The sequence below is a fragment of the Grammomys surdaster genome, unplaced genomic scaffold (genome assembly GCF_004785775.1).
Source record: "Grammomys surdaster isolate TR1022 unplaced genomic scaffold, NIH_TR_1.0 251, whole genome shotgun sequence".
Taxonomy (NCBI): Eukaryota; Metazoa; Chordata; class Mammalia; order Rodentia; family Muridae; genus Grammomys; species Grammomys surdaster.
The window spans coordinates 1744715-1763122 of NW_021604692.1; the positions used below are offsets into that span (position 1 = coordinate 1744715).

At 43.9% G+C, this 18408-nt stretch overlaps 1 protein-coding gene across 1 annotated transcript; it reads right to left on the reverse strand.

The window, feature by feature from the left end:
- Positions 1-700: 700 nt before the first annotated feature.
- Defb129 (defensin beta 129) lies at positions 701-4758 on the reverse strand. The gene is made up of 2 exons (XM_028774899.1): positions 4677-4758; positions 701-1237 (listed from the first exon to the last, which is right to left on the reverse strand). The coding sequence occupies exons 1-2, from the start codon at positions 4732-4734 to the stop codon at positions 795-797; spliced, it is 501 nt and encodes a 166-aa protein (XP_028630732.1). The 5' UTR covers positions 4735-4758; the 3' UTR covers positions 701-794.
- Positions 4759-18408: the final 13650 nt, after the last annotated feature.

The window sequence follows — 18408 nt, forward strand, 5'->3', positions numbered from 1 at the left end:
TATTTCTATCTTCTGACTTTTCTAGTTCTGGGTGGAAGCAACGGGTAGCACAGCCTCTGTCTCTAGCAATGACTTCCTTGGTGTTTGTGTGAGCCAAACTTATTAAGTAGTACAGATGAAACACATGCAGGTGTTTGTATGTTTGTGCCACTGCAGTAGAACTTTCCAAAGACTGGGATGGAGGACCATGCCATTGTTGTGTGGACAAAGAAAGGAGGTGTGGTCTGAGATTGCTAAATTACAAAACATTGGCATCTCCAGTAACGAATGAATAAATTGATGGTAACATATGGATAAATGATTCAAGGCCACACAGGCGAAAAAAGTCAGAATAACTTCTGTATGCTATTGTTTCAGATATGTTACACTAAAAACATGTTATTCAAATGAACTTCACCAGCTTCTGTTCTTCTCTGTGTTCTGGTTTGCATAGGGGCCTTTCCTCCAGACCTACAATAAGAGAAAATATGTCTTATCCATTGCCACAGGAAAAATCCATCACATGAGCATCAAGTTGAGGAGGCCTGGTGCTCAGCTGAGCCAGGCTTGCTCTCCCCTGGCATCTAAACTTAAAATTCATCCCTTTCTAGCTCACCCCCCTCCGGGGGGACTCCAGAAAGAATGATAACATTACACAAACTGAAAGTGTCAATGGTATTTATTGTATTTCTGGTTACAGAATAGTTATGCCTTATTTTAATGCCTGTGGAGGTAGAGAGGAGCCTGATGCCCCAAGAGAAGGACCTGCTACACACTAATCTGCTTCCTGGCTGCCATGGGGGTGCTGGCCATGTCTAAGGTGGCCCAGGTTGGGGCTGAGGGGCAGCATTGGCAGAATCCCTGCTTTGTTTGGTGTGCCTCTCGATGGGAGCAGTATCATCCACGCTGCGTCTCCTGGCTCTGGTGGTGACAGACTTTACGGGGAAGGCATTTGGGCTGATAGCAGAGTTGGTATGGGACAAAAGGTTCTTGGCAGCCCGGATTTGGGAGAGTGACAGTAAGGGTTGGTTTCTCTCCATCTCCTCTGTGAAATTCTTTTCAATCTTCATCATCTCTACGACGCTGTCATCGGCTATGTGGGGTATTTCTTGTCGCAGGTAGCTTTTAATCAGTTCTGACGCTTTGGGGCTCATGCAGCACTTTTTATTTTTGCAGTCCTGCATCTGGGTTTCCTCTGGGAGGCAGCTGTCTTTGCATTTCCCAAAGCCCATCAAACATTTTTTCGCTGCCAAAAATTCTGCATGGGGGAGAGAGAGAAACCACTGGGCCAAAGTTAATCATTAGAGGTGTAGTGCAGACTGCTGGTGGGTGGGGATTAGAGTGAGAGGTGTTGTCAGCCTTTAGGGACAGCGTTGGATGATGGGGGTGTTTCAGAGAAGACCTGGAGCCCATAATAAATCTCTTGTTTAGTCTCCTCTTCTTGAGTAACCTTAGAAACGGTATCACATGTCTTTTTTAGAGACAGGAAGATCTCCGTGAGTTTGATGCCAGCCTAGACTACATAGAGAGTTCCAGGCTAGCCAGAGCTTCACAGTAAAGCCTTGTTTTAAATTTACAAATATTCAAGAATGGGATGGAGATAACTTGGTTGGTAAAGTGCTCTCCATGCAAGTATAGGGAAGTGAGTTCAATTCTAAGAGTCTATGTAGAAAAGGCAAGTGTGGTAGCATGTTTGGGAAGTCAAGGGTGGACAGAGAAGTCCCTAGGGGTCACTGGCCGGCTAGCCTAACCTGGTCAGTGAGCCTCAAACCAATGAGAGATCCTGTCTCAGAACACAAGATAAATGAACCAGCCTACTGTAGCACACATCTTTAATTCCAGCACTTGAGAGGCAGAGACAAGTGGATCTCTGTGAATCTGAGGCCAGTCTGGTTTACATAGAGAGTTCCAGGCTAACCAGAGACACAGAGTGAAACCCTGTCTCAAGAACAACAGAAACAAAAACAAGGTGAATGGTAACCAAGGACAGTCACCTGAGTTTGTCTTCTGGCTTCCAGCACAAGATCATGGAGATGCTCTGTGGTTTCATAATGGCATCTCCTTCCTTCTTTCCCTCCCTCCCTCTCTTCCTCCTTCCCTCTTTCCCTCCCTCTCTTCCTCCCTCACTGTCTCTCCCCCACCTCTCTTTCCTCCTTCCCTCCTCCTCCCTCTCTCTGCCTTCCTTCCTCCCTTCTTCCTTTTCCTCCCTCCCTCTCTCCTACTCTCCCTTCCTCCTACCCTCCTTCCTTCTTATCCTCCCTTCCTTCCCTTCTGTTTGGTGGTACTGGGCTTTGAACGTTGGACTTTGTGGCAGTCACTCTCTCACTAACTACATCTCCAGCCCTAAGACAGCATTTTTGACCTCCAATTTTGTATCCTCCACACCAGCAGAGCCTCCCACCCCCTCTATAATCCTATAAAAACAACAATGTCAGTAAAAGTAATCCAAGAAAGAATCATGGCTATTATTTTAACATATGCTACATTAGTGAGTTCAGTGGGAGATTTCAGCACATGTGTACAATGTGTGCTGATCAAAGCAAGCCTTCTTTGTTCAACCCCGGGTAGTCCCTGGTGTATTATACTCAGGTGGACTATTTCTTTTCTTCGGCATAAGACAACATGAAGTACTCTTCTTTCTGTGTGGCCACAGAGAAGAATGGAATGATCATTTGCAGGAAAGAAGTAGAATAGGGGCTTACGTTTAGTGAAATAAACCATGAAACACTTCTAAAACAGAATGAATAGGGTTTTCAGAAGGGTTGTCTTTTCTGAAGCCTGTCATCTTTGACCTCTGTCAATCACTAGGCCGCTCTTAGGAATTCATCTTCATCTGCTGAATGTCCCACCCCAATGTCTCACTGTTTTTCCTCAACTAAGAAATCTTTTCTTTCTCTGTTACCTACCTTAATAATTTTGTCGACTTTATGTAAATTAGAGGTAATTTATTTAGCATCGGATAATTTCCAAAGGTTATAGCACCTGTGACAACCTGCACAAGATTGGGTGTGTCAGCATCCTGCTGTGGAAGGATAAGGGGTTGAAGAGGCCTCACCCCGTCCTGGGGATCTCTGTGGAGATGGGGATGGCTGAAGACAAGAGAGACTTTCTTCAGTGGTGTAGCCACTGATAAGCTGACCATGCTCCTGTAGATAGCCCATTGCCCATGCTTCTGAAAGCAACCCCAATAAAACTCACTGAGCACAAAATTAAAAAAGAAAGAAAGAAAGAAAGAAAGAAAGAAAGAAAGAAAGAAAGAAAGAAAGGAAGAAAGAAAGACATCACGCTAGAAAGGGACAGACAGGAGGAGAGGGAATGGGGATCGGCAGGAGTGAGGGGGCAAGCGAGGGTAGGGAGTGAATATCATAAAAATATGCTATGTACATAAGATGTCATAATGAATCCGATTATTATATATAATTAGTGCATGCCAATAAAACATAAATAATTCTCAGAGAATATTTTTGCATATATATTTGCTTTGTTATTTTCATACATCTTCACATTGTTCTTCCGAGGACCACAGAACAGACACATTAGTACCAGAAACAGTCACACTGACTCCCCCAGGACACGCATGCTAGGTTTGAAGCTGAACATGGTTAAGTGACTTTACTCAAGGACACAGACTTACCTGTCTATGTCCCCAAGAACATTACAAACGTCTTTGGCTCTATTTTCTTTATCTGACTCATTATGATTCTTTCAAGTAGCTGGGTGTTTCTTGATTACAGAAACAAGCCTCCGTCTTTCTCCCTTTTCAAGTGGACAGTCTCCTGTTCTGTCATGTGCTAAAGTATGTCCCTAGACACCCTTATGGTAGTTGGAGGGTTTCCAAGAAGACAGAGTCTGAGAGAAATCATATGACTCTTCTGGAAAAGCTGATATGGAGACATAGCCCTGCTTACTGAATCCTATTTTTTTTTTTATTAACACGGAGGTAAGAATTTCATCCTTTGTGCACAGAGGTACATGGAGATTTGAGCTTTGCATTAAGATATGACTTTAATGGGGTTGGGGAGTGGGGCAAAGCACTTGTTGTACAAGCACAAGGACCTGAGATGTGGTGCCTGCATCTGTAATCCAAGTGTTCCTACAGTGCAACAGGAGGTGGAGACAGGAGAATCCACAGAACTGTCTCCCCCGCCCCATGGGTCAACTAGCCTGGCGTACACAGTGCCAAACAACCAAAGACTCGGCCAAACAGGTTGGGTGGCAAGGACTGACACCTGATATTGTTCTCTGACTTCCACATGCATGTGCCTGCATGTCCTCTCTGTGTGTCATATACCACATTGTATTCTCTGTCTGTCTCTGTCTCTCTCTGTCTCTCTCTCTCTCTCTCACACACACACATACACACACACATACACACACACACACACACATATAGATCTTAAAAATGCAAAATATGGTTAAGTCAGGACTAGAGCTCACAAGTATTGAGTTGCAAGCTAAGAGACAGAGCCTACATAGTATCAGACAGTTCCTGAATACACAACAATACCCCGCTCTCCCTGTAGCTCCTTGGCGTCTCTATCAGACATAGTCTAGGGATTGGATCAGCTCTCCAGCCACCTTTTTTTTGAGGGGGGGGGAAATGTCATCTTTTAGAATCTCTTAAGGGTCCCAGCACCACAGGCAGCCCAATCCTGCTTCCTCACATCTGTCGTCCCTAAACCAGGAGTCCACATTACCTGATTTCACTGGATACTGAAGCATGAGGCTGGCAAAGAGAGGAAAAAGGAGCTTCATGGTTGGGCGATAGAAAAAAGCCCAGGGTCTGGGCTACTGTTCTTGGGCTCTGGCCTTTATTGGCCTCTTCATGGCCTTGGGCCATGAGCAGTGAAGTGCAGCCAAAGAAGGTCTGTGTGCTGCTCCGGGAGCTGAATTTTCTCTGATTCTGTCTGATAACAGTTTTCTAGCAAACTTCTGTGTGTTGCTATTTTTTTTGTCTTGAGGAGAACATAATATATCTAAGACAAGAACAAGAAGATGATCTTTATACTTCTTGTTCTTTTATTTTAAAAGATAAAAAAGTTAAACATGTGTATGTGTGTCTGTGGGCAGGTGTGTGTATGGGAATTCAGTGCTCCCCAGAGGCCAGAAGAGGGCCTTAGATCTTCTTAACTGAAGTTAAAAGTTGGGATGAGTGATCCAACTTGGGTGCTAAAACAGATCTCTGATTCTCTGCAACACAGGATGAGCTCTAAGCCACTGGGCCATCTCTCTAGTTCCACACTTGTTATTAACCCTGGAGCAGGGTAAGTATAGCTTTCTCAGCATCTCTGGTCAAATGAAGCAGGCTAGGGAGGAGATGGGCCTGCAGAATAGGTACCTCACATAAGGAGCTCAGCTTTCAGATTAGTCCCGATCTGCAGACTGTTTGATACTCTGCATGCTGAGTCGAGCATCAGGACTGTTCATGAAACTCGAGGTCGTCCCGAATGGAAATGTGGATGGCACAGGTACACCGCAGGAAGGCCACACACTCCCCAGGAGGATTGATATTATATATTATCCACTGTCTGTGCATGGTATAAAAAATGTGAGATTAGGACCAGAAAAATGGCTCAGAGGTTATAAACACATACTACTTTCTGGGACAAGCTAGAAACCAAGGACAATAGAAAATCCGAGGGATCTGAGAGTGACCCTAGCTAAGACATAGCAAAAGGAGATATAGTACCTGAAACAGCCACCTCCTGTAACCAGGCAAGAATTCCTTCCAGTGGATAGGGACACCAACCCAGCCACAAAACCTTTGACTCACAATTTGTCCTGCTACAAGTTGTGCAGAGATAAAGATGGAGCAGAAATTGAGGAGATGGCCAACCAATGACTGGTCCATCTTGAGACCCATGCCATGAGAGGGAGCCCACCTCTGACACTATTAACAACATTCTGCTATACTTGCAGATAGGTGCCTAGCATAACTGTCATCTGAGAGGCTTCACACAGCAGCTGATGGAAACAGATGCAGAGATCAAAGTCAAACATTAGGTGGATCTTAGGGAATCTTGTGGAAGAGGGGGAGGAGGGATTGAAGGAGCCAGAGAGATCAAGGACACTGCAAGAAAACCTACAGAGTCAACTAGCCTGGACCCATAGGGGCTCACTGAAACTGAACCACCAACCAGAGAACATGCATGGGATGGACCTAGGTCCTCTATCCATATGTAACAGATGTGTAGCTTGGTCTTCATGTGGGACTCCTAACAGCAGGAGCAGGGCTGTCTCTGACTCTGTTGCCTGCCTCTGGATCTCTTTCCTCCAACTGGGGCTGCCTTGTCTAGCCACAATAGGAGAAGATGCACCTAATCCTACTGCAACTTGATATGCCAAGGCAGGTTGATATCCATGGAGGCCTCCCTTTCTCTGAGGAGAGAGGGAAGGGAGCCTGGGGAGGGGGGAAGAGTGAAAGAGAGGGGCTGGTAGGAGAGGAAGGAGGGGAAGTTGTGATCAGAATTGTAAAGTAAATACATTAATTAATGAAAAAAATCTTACATATGCTATAATCAGGAAAATATATATGAAAAAAATACATACTGCTCTTCCAGAGGACCCAGGTTCAATTCCCAGCATCTATATGGCAACTCACAACTGCCAAGAACACTGGCTCCAGAGGATCTAACACCCTCTCTGACCTCTGTGGGCACCAGGCACACATGCGGTATGCATATATATAAGTATATATATATATATATATATATATATATATGTTTATGTGCATATATATATATGTGTGTGTGTGTGTGTGTGTATGAGGCAAGACATCATACGCATAAAATAAATACTAAAAAACAATTATGTGATTATTTTTCTCCTATTATTTATAATACCCAGAAAAAGAAAGGTAGTTAGAAGGCCTTGGTGCAATGGTCTCCATATTACAGAGGAGGGGGTAGAAATAAAGAACATGTTTAGCTTTTCCTGGCGCCCGATGATTGCAGAAACACACCCCAGCTCACCCTCACTCTGGGTCACTCCTGTGCCCAGTCCCAGTGTCCTTGATTGGTGTTCATTCTCCGGGATAAACATTTCCTCCTTTTTTTCAATTATCACGGTGATGCCCCTGACCCAACCATGCCTCTAAGAGATCCTTAGCTGTCTGTGTGAGCACTGTTCTGGGGCTGAAAACAGCACAACATCTTTGTAAGTACTCTCTACAAGCTGGGAGTGGTGGTGTTTATTGAAATCCCAGAACTTGGTGGGCCATGGAAGTAGGGTTGTGAATTTGAGGGCAATCTGAGCTGTATACAAAGATTCTTTCTAAACAAAAAAGAACAGATTAAAAAAGAAAGACAAAAATCCAGTCAAAGTACCACTCAGGCCAAGGGTACCCATCCTGAAACACGGCCTACTGAAATTCCATGAAACAGGGAGTGAGTTGTAGCCAGGAGCAGAGATGAGAACAGAGGCAGTGACGTAGGGCTTGCAGATCTTGGGTGATAGCTCCTTTAGGGCGGTGAGCAGGTTAGGATATTAGGACAGTTGTTGGTTCTCAACCAGGCTTTGTTGGGTTATTCACAATGTACACCCAGCCTCTTAGAATCTCCTTGGCATAGCCTCAGCATCAACCTGGGACTTATGCTGCATTGGAGATCTTAGTCTTCCCATGATGCACTGGGGATCTTAGCTTTCTGTTGGGCTGATCTAAGTCTCATGGGCTTCTTAACACAAAAGCAGCAATGGCTGCAAAGAAGAAACTCTTCCTCCTTCCCTCCCTCCCTCTCACCTTTTCCCTCCCCTCTCCTCCCTTCCCTTCACCCCTCTCACCTTCCCCTCCTCCCTCCTCCTTTCCCCCTCTCCCTTCCTTCGGAATTCTTTCCTCTCTCACTTCCTCTCTGTCTCCCTTTCTTTCTTTTTTTCAGTTTGTGTGTGTGACTCTTTGTTCGTGTGCAGGCGCATGTGCATTTGTATGGCGGTCATAGGCACACTGTTGGAGTTTCCGACTAGCCTGGAACTCAGCAAGTAGACTGGCTGTTCCGAGAGCTCCAGGCACCCACCTATCTCTGCCTCCCCAAAATTATAAGTGCACTCCACCATGCTTGGCTTTTTAAAACCGTGGGTTCCGTGTAGGGTAAAAAGCCTGAGCTCAATCCTCCCAGAAAACTCTGCCGCCAAGAAACCAGCTTCCGGCTCAGTTCTTTGCTGTTTCTCACCTCAGTAGAAGCAGCCACCCTCCTGTGTCTCTCAGGAACTCTCCTGTGTGAGGTTAGTTGTGCAGTGGTTTTGTGGTATTCCTTGGATTCTAACTGCCAGGATGCCTTTCCCCTCAGAGCTGTAACACTTACATTTTTGGGATAAAATTCGGGTCTTCACATTCGCAAGGTAAACATTTCACCAACTGTGCTATCTCTCCAATTCCCCAAATGGCTCTTTCTTGTCCCCATGGATGTTTGAGTGGCGTGGTCAATAGGTTACTCATGAGATGAGTCGAAACCAACGCTGTGGCTTCAGTGTGCTTCATTATCCCTCCTGGTCCCCGAACCCCAAGAATCAGCATCACTGATGTATTCTGCTTAGGAAAGACATGAACGGGACACATGTCCACCCCTGAAAAACGCACCACCGCAGGGTTACTGCTGCGGAAGAAGTGACTCCCCAACACAGTGTCTCTCCCACCATTTTTATCTGTTGACACTGCAGACGGGGGTCGGGTGGGGGTGGGGTAGCAGGGGCATTGACTTCCTGCGATCCTATCTGTAACATGGAAGACTCACAGCCTGACGCCTGGAGTCTGGAAGCTCACTCACGTCAGTTCTAGCTGAGATTCAGGCTGAGAGCTAGAAGCTGCCAGAACTTCTATGCTGGACATTTCCATGTGGTCCAAGAGTCCCCCTAACGTGGAGGACAGAGCGAGAGCGCTTCATAAGTCGCCTAGCTCTCTTCTACCGCATTGGTCACTGTGGTTACAAAGATCAACCAGTGTTCAAGCCAGGGACTCTGGCCGCACTTTTGCACGATCTCATTTGTTATGTTAAAAGTAACAAATGAGGTTAGTTTTTATTCTTTGAAAGTTTCATATATTTATCCAGTGCATACTAATCACATCTGTCCTCTACCACCCACTCTAGCTCCCCCTGGGCCCCACCCCAAATCCCTCTCAACCTCACAGCCTCTTTTTTTTTATTCTGTCGACATCTTTTTTTTTTTTTTTAATCATATGGGTGTTTTGCCTGCATATATTTGTGCGTCACATGTATGCCTGATACCTACAGAGGCCAGAAGAGAGCGTGATGTCCCAGAACTGGAGTTACAGATGATTGTGAGAGGCAATGTAGGTTCTGGAAATTGAACCTAAGACCCTTGAAAGAGTGACCAGTGTTCTTTACCACTGAATTATCTATCCAGTGACTCCCCAATACAGTGGTCACATTGACACACCTTTTTTTTTTTTTTTTAAAGAAATGGTTTTTCTACATAGCCCTAGCTGTCTCGGAGCTCACTATGAAGACCAGAACAGTCTTAAAGTCACAGAGATCTACCTGCCTTTGCCTCCCAAGTCCTGGGATCCAAGGCATGCACTACCACATGGATAAATCTGTTTTTTGTTTCTTAGTTTTGTTTTTGCTTCTTGAGACCGGTCTCACTATGTAGCTTTGGCTGTCCTGGAACTTTATTTTTTAATGTGGGCTCTGGGGATTTGAACTCAGGTACTCATGCTTGCACATCAAATGCTCTTACCCTGGGCCATCCCCCCTCCACCCTGTGATACTATTTCTTAATAGCATAATGTCAACTACACATTGCAGTGTATGTAAGAGCACTGGTAACAAATACTCCCAACTTTTTTTTTCTTTTGAAATGACCAATCAGCTTGGTTAATTTTTGAGAAAAATTTTGCCAAGTATCTAAGTATGCAAAGACCACATGTTCAAATGATTTTTAGTAAAAGATGGCGTTTCAAAAAATGTGGGTAGTTCGGACTTGGGAAATGGCTCAATCTATGCAAATATGGAGACCTGAACTTCTGCCTCAGTCAAGTGTAGGTGGCATGTGCTTGTAATCCTAGCACTGGGGTGGTGGTGGGGAGAAACGGGAGGATCCTGGGCCCCCATTGGCAAGGCCAGCCGAGTCTAATCAGCAGGCCAGGCTGCAGAGGTCTCTGTAGACTTCATGGGCCGCAGAGTAACCGTTTGCCCTGGGAAGCAAGAATGTGGTTCAGTGCAAGACTCAATAGACAGGGTTGTCTGAAACTATGAAGTCTGACCCCTAGTGGTTAATTTTAGACTTACTTAAGCACAACACAATCTGGTGAAAACCTTTATTGTGATGATTCACTCAATCCCACATGCACGACACGACAACACATACTTAACTCTGAGGAACAAAGTAAGGTAACTGCAGATTAGACATGACTACGTCTGTTGGAGTCCAGGAGTCGTCCCACAAACCACATAAACACCTATCTCAGACAGGGATGGTTTATTGAATGCACATCCTATGACTGATCCATCAGGGCCATAGCCTAGAATTCAGAGGCACAGGCTGTGACCCATAACATCTTTCTCTGTCATCTCATAAAGGGCTAAAACCACAAAAACCACAATGAGCTCATACACAGATGAGGAAGTGCCACCCGGTGGATAACTCTACGTCAAGCCATTTTAGACACAACAGTTCATATTGACCAGATGGGTCCTACATAAAGCTTTGTGGAATTCCTTAAGATGAAGAAACCTCAGAACATAACTGGGGATGTGGTTAGCATGGTCCTGTTCTGAGTCAAGTCTCTTCTCTGTGTCAGTGACTGGCAGGCATGTTACAGCCACAATACGAAATAGCTGGTAGGCATGGAACAAAATGGCTACAGCTATGCTGGGGGATGGGCAGACCTCAACAACATCAAGACTCTTTGTAAAGTACCAGTGGAACCTCTCATAAAGATAGGTTCTATAGATTGCCCGAGAAGAGTAGGTTTATGAGAACAGTCCAGTACCCAAAAGTCTCCAGCCACACAGATTGCACAGTGGTCGCCAGGCTAGAACACACATCTGTTCCAGCCGTGTGGGTAGAAAACGGTTTGCTCTCCTTCCCTTGGAGGAACAACCCTGTGTGCTTAACAGTCCAGGCCCCCAGTGCATATCTGTGAGCACAGAGACCTCTGTGCCCCTTATGTCTCTGCAATTCTTACTTTTTAAAGAGAAAATTGAGGCCAGAGTTGAACGTATTGTCTGTATGGCTAGTCTAAATGTTAGAGGCAAGCAAAGGAGAATTGTAAGAATACTATCAGAGGACCAAGGAAATGGGGAAGCCGTCTAAACCATGATGCCTACTCACATGTGAATTTTTTCTCTTTATTCAGATTAGCAATTTGAGCATCCGTAATATGAAGGAACGCTGACATATTAAAGCAACACAAGCTAGGAAATGATTGACATCCAAGATTATGCTTGAGTCCCAAATAATTTACAGTAGCTTTAGTTTGTAAAAGCTTGGTTCTTAATTCACCCATCTCTTGATTAGCTTCGGCTAATATTTTTGCTGTCATATTAATAGTCTTGCTATCATACAGGCCATTTTTGAAATGTCTATGTATTCCAATAATCATTCCTGGGACTGGTGAAAAAAAAGCCATTTTGGTGGCTTCCATTTTGGGATACTATAGATGCACAGAATCATGATGGTTTTGAGGGAGAAATCTCTTAATTCTCTTAATTAATTGCCAAGATTTGCTGAATAAAATAGGTGTGATACCGCCTATCCCACTAAGCCTTTCTAACCTGCAAGAAGGACAGATAAGTAGCATTTTCACACACACACAAAAATGTTCATTCACAGGCATTGTTTACCAGAGGGAAGGGCATAATCAGAGGTGGGATCACGGTAAGGAGGGACAGAAGTACATTTGAAGCACAAACAACGTGACAAAAAAGGCACCATTGGCAGGAATGTCAGGGGAAGCCCTGTGGATATGGCTGAGGGTAAACTCTACTGCATTCCTGTGCTGGTTTGAATAGGTATGGTCCCACAGACTCGAGCTTGAATGCTTGGCTAAGAGAGAGTGGCACTATTAGGAGGTGTGGCCTTTTGGGGGTAGGTGTGGCCTTGCTGGAAGAAGTGTGTCATTGTGGGGGTGGGCTTAGAGGTCTCCTATGCTCAAGCTAGGCTTAGTGGGATACACTCCTTCTGCTGTCTACAGATCAAGATGCAGAACTCTCAGCTCCTTCTTCAGCACTAAACCTGCTTGCATGCTGCCAAGCTTCCTACCATGATGATAATGGACTAAACCTCCGAACTGTAAGCCAGCCCCAATTAAATGTTTTCCTTTATAAGAGTTGCTGTGGTCATGGTGTCTCTTCACAGCAGTAAAACCCAAATTAAGGCAATCCCCTGCTATTTGTGTATAATTTACATGTGTGACTCCTGTGCCATATACATGTCTTTTTAAGAGCCCCACTATAGGCAGGTCTTCTCAGATACAAACAGGCTGTTCTCATTGACTTCCATGTGTCAAATGAAGCAAGAGGTTATTTTCTAAACCACTGGCAACAGATAGCCCTACTCTAGGTACAATAACAATAACTTTAGTAAGTAGTACATTAGATAGTCCTTTCTTCATCTTTATATAACTATAATTTCCACTATCAGAACTTTATAAAGAGTACTTAATTATGCTAAAATCTGTATTATAGCATTTGGATTGATCGTGTAGATTAGTCTAATCAAGAATATCCTCCATTCATGTGACTAAATATTTGTCTACTGTCTTTTGTTCAGACAACTGATCCCAAAGGATAAAAACAATTCTTGGTATGGCAAAACAACATCATACTGTTTTCTACTACAGAAAAGAATTTTATTCCCCTTGATCAAAAGCATTTGGATTCTGCATTGACAAGCTGAAAATGAATATGTAATATAGTCAATAAACATAACAGCATCATTTTGGGGCCAGTAGTTGTGGTTTGAATAAAAAAAAATTGGCCTCAATGGGCTCATAAATGTAAATGCTCGGTTACTAGGGAGTGTGTGTGAAAGGTTAGAAGGAGTAAGAGGTGTGGCCTTGTTGGAGGAAATGTGTCATCGCGAGTGGACTTTAAGGTTTCAAAAGCCCTTGGCAGTCCTGGGTTCGTTCTCTCTCTCTCTCTCTCTCTCTCTCTCTCTCTCTCTCTCTCTCTCTCCTATGGATCAGGGTGTAGCTCCAGTGCCCCCAGTTAAATGCATTCCTTGTAATAGTTACTGTGGTCATGGTGTCTCTTTACAGCAATAGAACAGTGACTAAGACAGAAGCATTGTGTCCTTTTTGTCTCCCCAAGGTCTCAGCTTGGTGTCTCCCCAAGTCATTGGCTTATTCTCCCTCTCGGTATGTCTCCTCTTGATGGGTTTGTTGTCTTTCTACTGACGCTTTGTTCATCTGGCAGACTAAGGGACGCTGTCCTGATTAAATGCATTGGAGCAAGAGTCATCTGGAACTTTATTTTCTGGAAAGATAAAAGCATGACTTATCCCTGTTGTTAGAACATTTGACCCTCTCCATTGATTACTCTCTAGATATTTCTGTTTAAGATACATCTTAGGCTATGCCTCCCTTAGGAACAAATGTTTAGGGACATTAGAAGAAACATTATCCTTCAAAGTGAAACAATTTAAAGAAAACATGCCTGAATGTAGTGTATGGGGATTTAAGTGGGTGCATATACTCAACTTTTATTAAAAAAATTTGCTGTTTAATTATTGGATGGTGTCATTCTACAATAGCTTGACCCTGTGATTTGTAAGAGACTCTGGTAAGATGATCATTATTTTATAGAATTGCAAAACTCTTTAAAGTGTTTGCTTGTAGTAGCAAGACCATTATCAGTTTTTTTTTTTTTGGTTTTTTTCGAGACAAGGTTTCTCTGTGTAGCCCTGGCTGTCCTGGAACTCACTCTGTAGACCAGGCTGGCCTCGAACTCAGAAATCCCCCTGCCTCTGCCTCCCAAGTGCTGGGATTAAAGGCGTGCGCCATCACCGCCCGGCCCCATTATCAGTTTTTGGTTGTAATGGAAGTCCTAGAAATATGCATCATAAGTGATTTGTGACATCTGAGGTGCTTTGGGGCCTGTGAAAAGAAGCAATGATCATATTAGAAAAAGTATCAATTGTTACACAAACTATTTGAAACTTTTGCTACAATGGTTTTCGACTTTAACCTTCATGGATTAATTCTGCCAGCAGAGGGCAGTGTAAAAACAAGGAGAGGCCCAGATGGTTTATTTGTCCTGCTTGTTCACAGGGTAATGAGACTTGTAACAATTTTGCATTTTGATAAAGAAGTCCATGAGACTTCTAAGCAGCCTGAAAAAGGAAAACCAATAAGGCTAAGGAGGAGGCAAGCACACTGGCTTGAGCATTTGCAGATGTTAATGGACCCAGAATGATCACGAATATGAGTTATGAAAAAAGGTTGAGTTCATTGTCCTAGATATCTGAAGGGAGAGAAATAATTGTGAAATAATGTTAAGTGTGTGGGTTTAGGTCTTACAGTTTCTAGAAGAGAAACAGTTCTTAACCACCAGCCCCATTTTTATTTATTTTTTTCAGCCCCATTTTAAAATTTTAAACCTTTTATTTTTTTAAAGACAGTTATCATTGCCAGCAGGATTTAGTTTAGTAAGATTATTCTTTTAAAAAATTCTATTTATTATTTATTTAATGTGTGTGTGTGTTTGCACTTGCACGCTCGTGAGCACGCATGCATACACACAAACATTGCGGAGCTTGTGTGAAGTCAGAGAGCAGCTGGTGGGAGTCAGTCCTCTGCTTCCACCATGTAAATTCTGGGGATTGAACTCAGGGTACCAGGCTTGGCAGGGAGCACCTTTACCTACGGAGCCATCTTGGCAGCTCACTATTAGGTTTTTCCAAAGTGCATCTTCAATCGTTGTTTTCAGAAAGACTGACACTATTACTACTATTTTAAAGATTAATTCATTTTGTATTTATATGTGTATGTGTGTGCATGCGTGTGTGCACATGAATGCATGTGTGCATGTGTACAGCTGGCAGTTTATGTGCCCATAGAGGTCACAGGGCCTCAGATCCCCCTAGAATTAAAGTTATAGGAAGTTATGAGCCCCTTGTGTTCTTCTGCAAGAGCAGTAAGTACATCTCTTAACTACTGAGCCCTTTCTCCAGCCCCATGACTGACACTGTACAACCAACTCCTCTTTCTCCTCTATTTTTTCCCAGATTTTCTAATTTTTTCTGACATTTGCTAGTGTTTATTCTTTTTACTGTTAACTCTAATCTGCTGTATTTTAACTCAGATATGAATCCTTATCTTCAAGTAAACTATATGCAGTGCAGCTCGTGTTCATGTTTGGTGCCAAAGAATTATTTCCCAATCAAGTCTACAGTGTATGTGGACCTGTGATGGATAAGTGTTAGTATCAGAATATTTCTTTTTTTCTTTCATATTTTTTTAAACCTTTTATTGATTCTTTGTGAATGTCACATCTTGCACCCCGTCCCACTCACCTCTCTGTCCCTTCATACCTGCCCTCTGCCCTTGCAACCTCCTCTCACCCCACAAAATAAAATTAAGAAAACAAAAACAAACCAAACTAGACAACAACAGTCTTGGAAGCTGTAGTGTGTCCCAGTGTGTCCCAGAGTATGCAATGAGTCATCCATCTGGTCTAAGGTCTCTGGCTTCTGCTACACATCAATTCTGGATCCTCACCAGGACTCCTCTTGGTTATACCGTCGTTGCCCTGTGCCATGAAGATCTGCAGTTTTGGATCTGCAGGGCCGGCCCATTCATGTACTCCTCCAGTTCATAGATGGGGTAGATGTTGGGGTGGGCCCACTCAAAGCCCTGGGTCCAGGTGGTAGCTGAGCTGGTCAGCCTGTCAGCTCTCCTGCAGCCGCCCCACCAGGGCAGGCTGTTCAGCACTGCCCCAGCTAGCTCACCCAATGTCACAGCTGGCAAGGGGCAGGGCCAACTCTCCTGCTCTCATGACTTTGGGGCAGGCTCACCCATGCCCACACCAGCAAGGTCAGCTCTACTGTGCTGCCTAGACAAGGTGTGGGCCAGCCCTCCTGGGTGCTGCAGGCAGTGAGGGGCAACGGGGTGGAGGAGGGGTGCAGAGGGCATCTCTCTCCCGCCGTCAGGGCCATCTCTATTGTGCTACTCTGGTTGGTGCAGGGCCCACGCCCCTAAGTGCTGCAGCTAACGAGGGACTTAATACATCATTCATATACGTAAGACATGTGGGAGAAGTTTGAACATCTTATAACTAGTTACTTTCATCCCATATCCCACTTTCATTGATCGATTTTATTATCTGACAATCTCATATGTGTAAATAATGCATTTTGAGAGCTGTCTCTCCACTCTCTCTTATCCCCCTCACACCCCTATCACCCCATCTCTTCCCTAACCATCCCTTGCCAAGATCCATGACTTTTGGTTCTATTGTGTGACCCATTTAGTTTAACCAGGGCCTTCTTTCTCTGACTCTTTCAGAAAAATAGGAACTTATTATTTCTGCTGAGACACTTTAAGGTAGGCTAGAAGTGAGATATTTCATTTCTGTGAAACTTAGTCATTATTTTTGAAAACTAACGTTTATTTTTTCTTTGCTGGTTATGAGACTTGGGGTCGCCTGCATTCCAGGCAAGTGTTCCTCTGCTGAACTCTGCCCTCAACCCTGAAAAGTAAGCTTGCCTTTCAATATTGCTAACGATGTCACCACACCCAGCAAGGTTAACACAAAGTTCCTTTCTAAAAACAATGTTTATAAGTGATTATGTGAGAACACCATGCAATGTATTTTTAAGATATCCACCTTGAAACTTCTCCCAGCTTTGCCCTCTCACTTCCTTATCCACCCAACTTTGTGTGCTTACATTTTTTAAATTTATTTTTAACTTTTAAAAATATTGGTTGTTTTGAATTAAAAGATAGATTTATTTTATTTTACATACTTGAGTTTCTTTTCTTTTTTTAACCTGAATGTATGTATGTGTATTACATGCATGCCTGGTGCCACAGAGGGCAAAAGCGGGCATCTCTGGGTCACATGGTTATGGGTACCAGGAGCCAAACCCAGGTCCTCTGTAAGAGCAATAAGTGCTCTGGAACACTGAGCCACCTCTTTGCCTCTCACATATTTAAAAACAAAATCAAATTCATTTATGCTGCCCAAACATTCTTGAGTGTGGTATGCTCATCTTGCTGAGGATCACACCCTTAAAGAAAACAGACTTTCCCTCCTGCAGTAGCTCCTGAGCAAGGGGCAGAGCCTCATGCCCACCTCCCTTCTCCACACTGTGATTTCTTTTTGGCTTGGGCTTGTGAAGGTCTTGTGCTGTCACAATCTCTGAGTTTATATGTGCAGCTGCCGTGCTATATATGGAAAACACTGTATTCTTCTTTTGCTTCTTTCTCTAACAATTTTTTTTTCTGCATCCTCTTCTGAGATGATCCCCGAGTTTTGAGAGGAGATGGTACAACATAGGTGTCCCATTTAGTACCAAGAGGTCCCACTCTCTTACTCTTTGCATGCTGACCAGTTGTGGCTCTCTGTGTTACTCTCCGTCTATTGCAAGAAGCTTCTCTGAGGAGGGTGGAGAGACGCACTAATCTCTGGATCTAGCAATAAGTCATTGGGAGTCAGTTTGATACTATGCTCATTGAGTAGAATAATGATAGTCGGGTCTCCCCTACAGCCCATGGGACCTGTCCTGCTGTAGATAATGGTACCAGCATATAGGTTTCATTGTGGGGCAGACCTTAAATCCATCAGAAGACCTTTGGCTGTTCCCACAGCGCTTGTGCCCCTACTGAGCCAGTGGGCACATGTTGCCAGCCAGTCAGTCATTATTGTGGCTCACAGAGCTGGGTAAGACGAATGATGACTTTTCCTCTCTGGTAGCACCTATCAGCACTGCGAACGACATCCAACAGGGAAGAAGCTCCGAGGCCAGTACTCACCTGATGTTCTGTAACTTGTTTATGGACTTCAGCAACATGGTCTTTCTGTCAAACTCTAGCCTTGACAGTCATCTGTAGTTTTTGGGGTTCTCTGGGACCTCATTAGCCAACAACTCCAAAAGAGGAACCCCACTCCTGGAACTGAGCTGTTTATTTGCTAGCCTGTAGTCTATAGGGAGGACACTGTCCTGCCCACTGCCATATAGGATGACATACATTTCTTAATGGCATTCCTATGTTGGTTCACTTTCAAAAAAATCCATAATTATTTCAAAGAGTGTTTTACAACTTGATTTCTTCAAACAGATCCATTCCTGACCAGCAAATGTGGCACTTTCTCTCAACACCACACATGCTTGGCGAATGTTAGGCTCAGGTTGTAGTTGGTATTTTGTGTGATTCATTGTGTAGGTAAATAATTTGAGAGTTTTTCATAACAGATAAAACCAGATACAGTCTTTTCTTTCATTTTATTTTAGAGACAGAGTCTCCCTATGGAG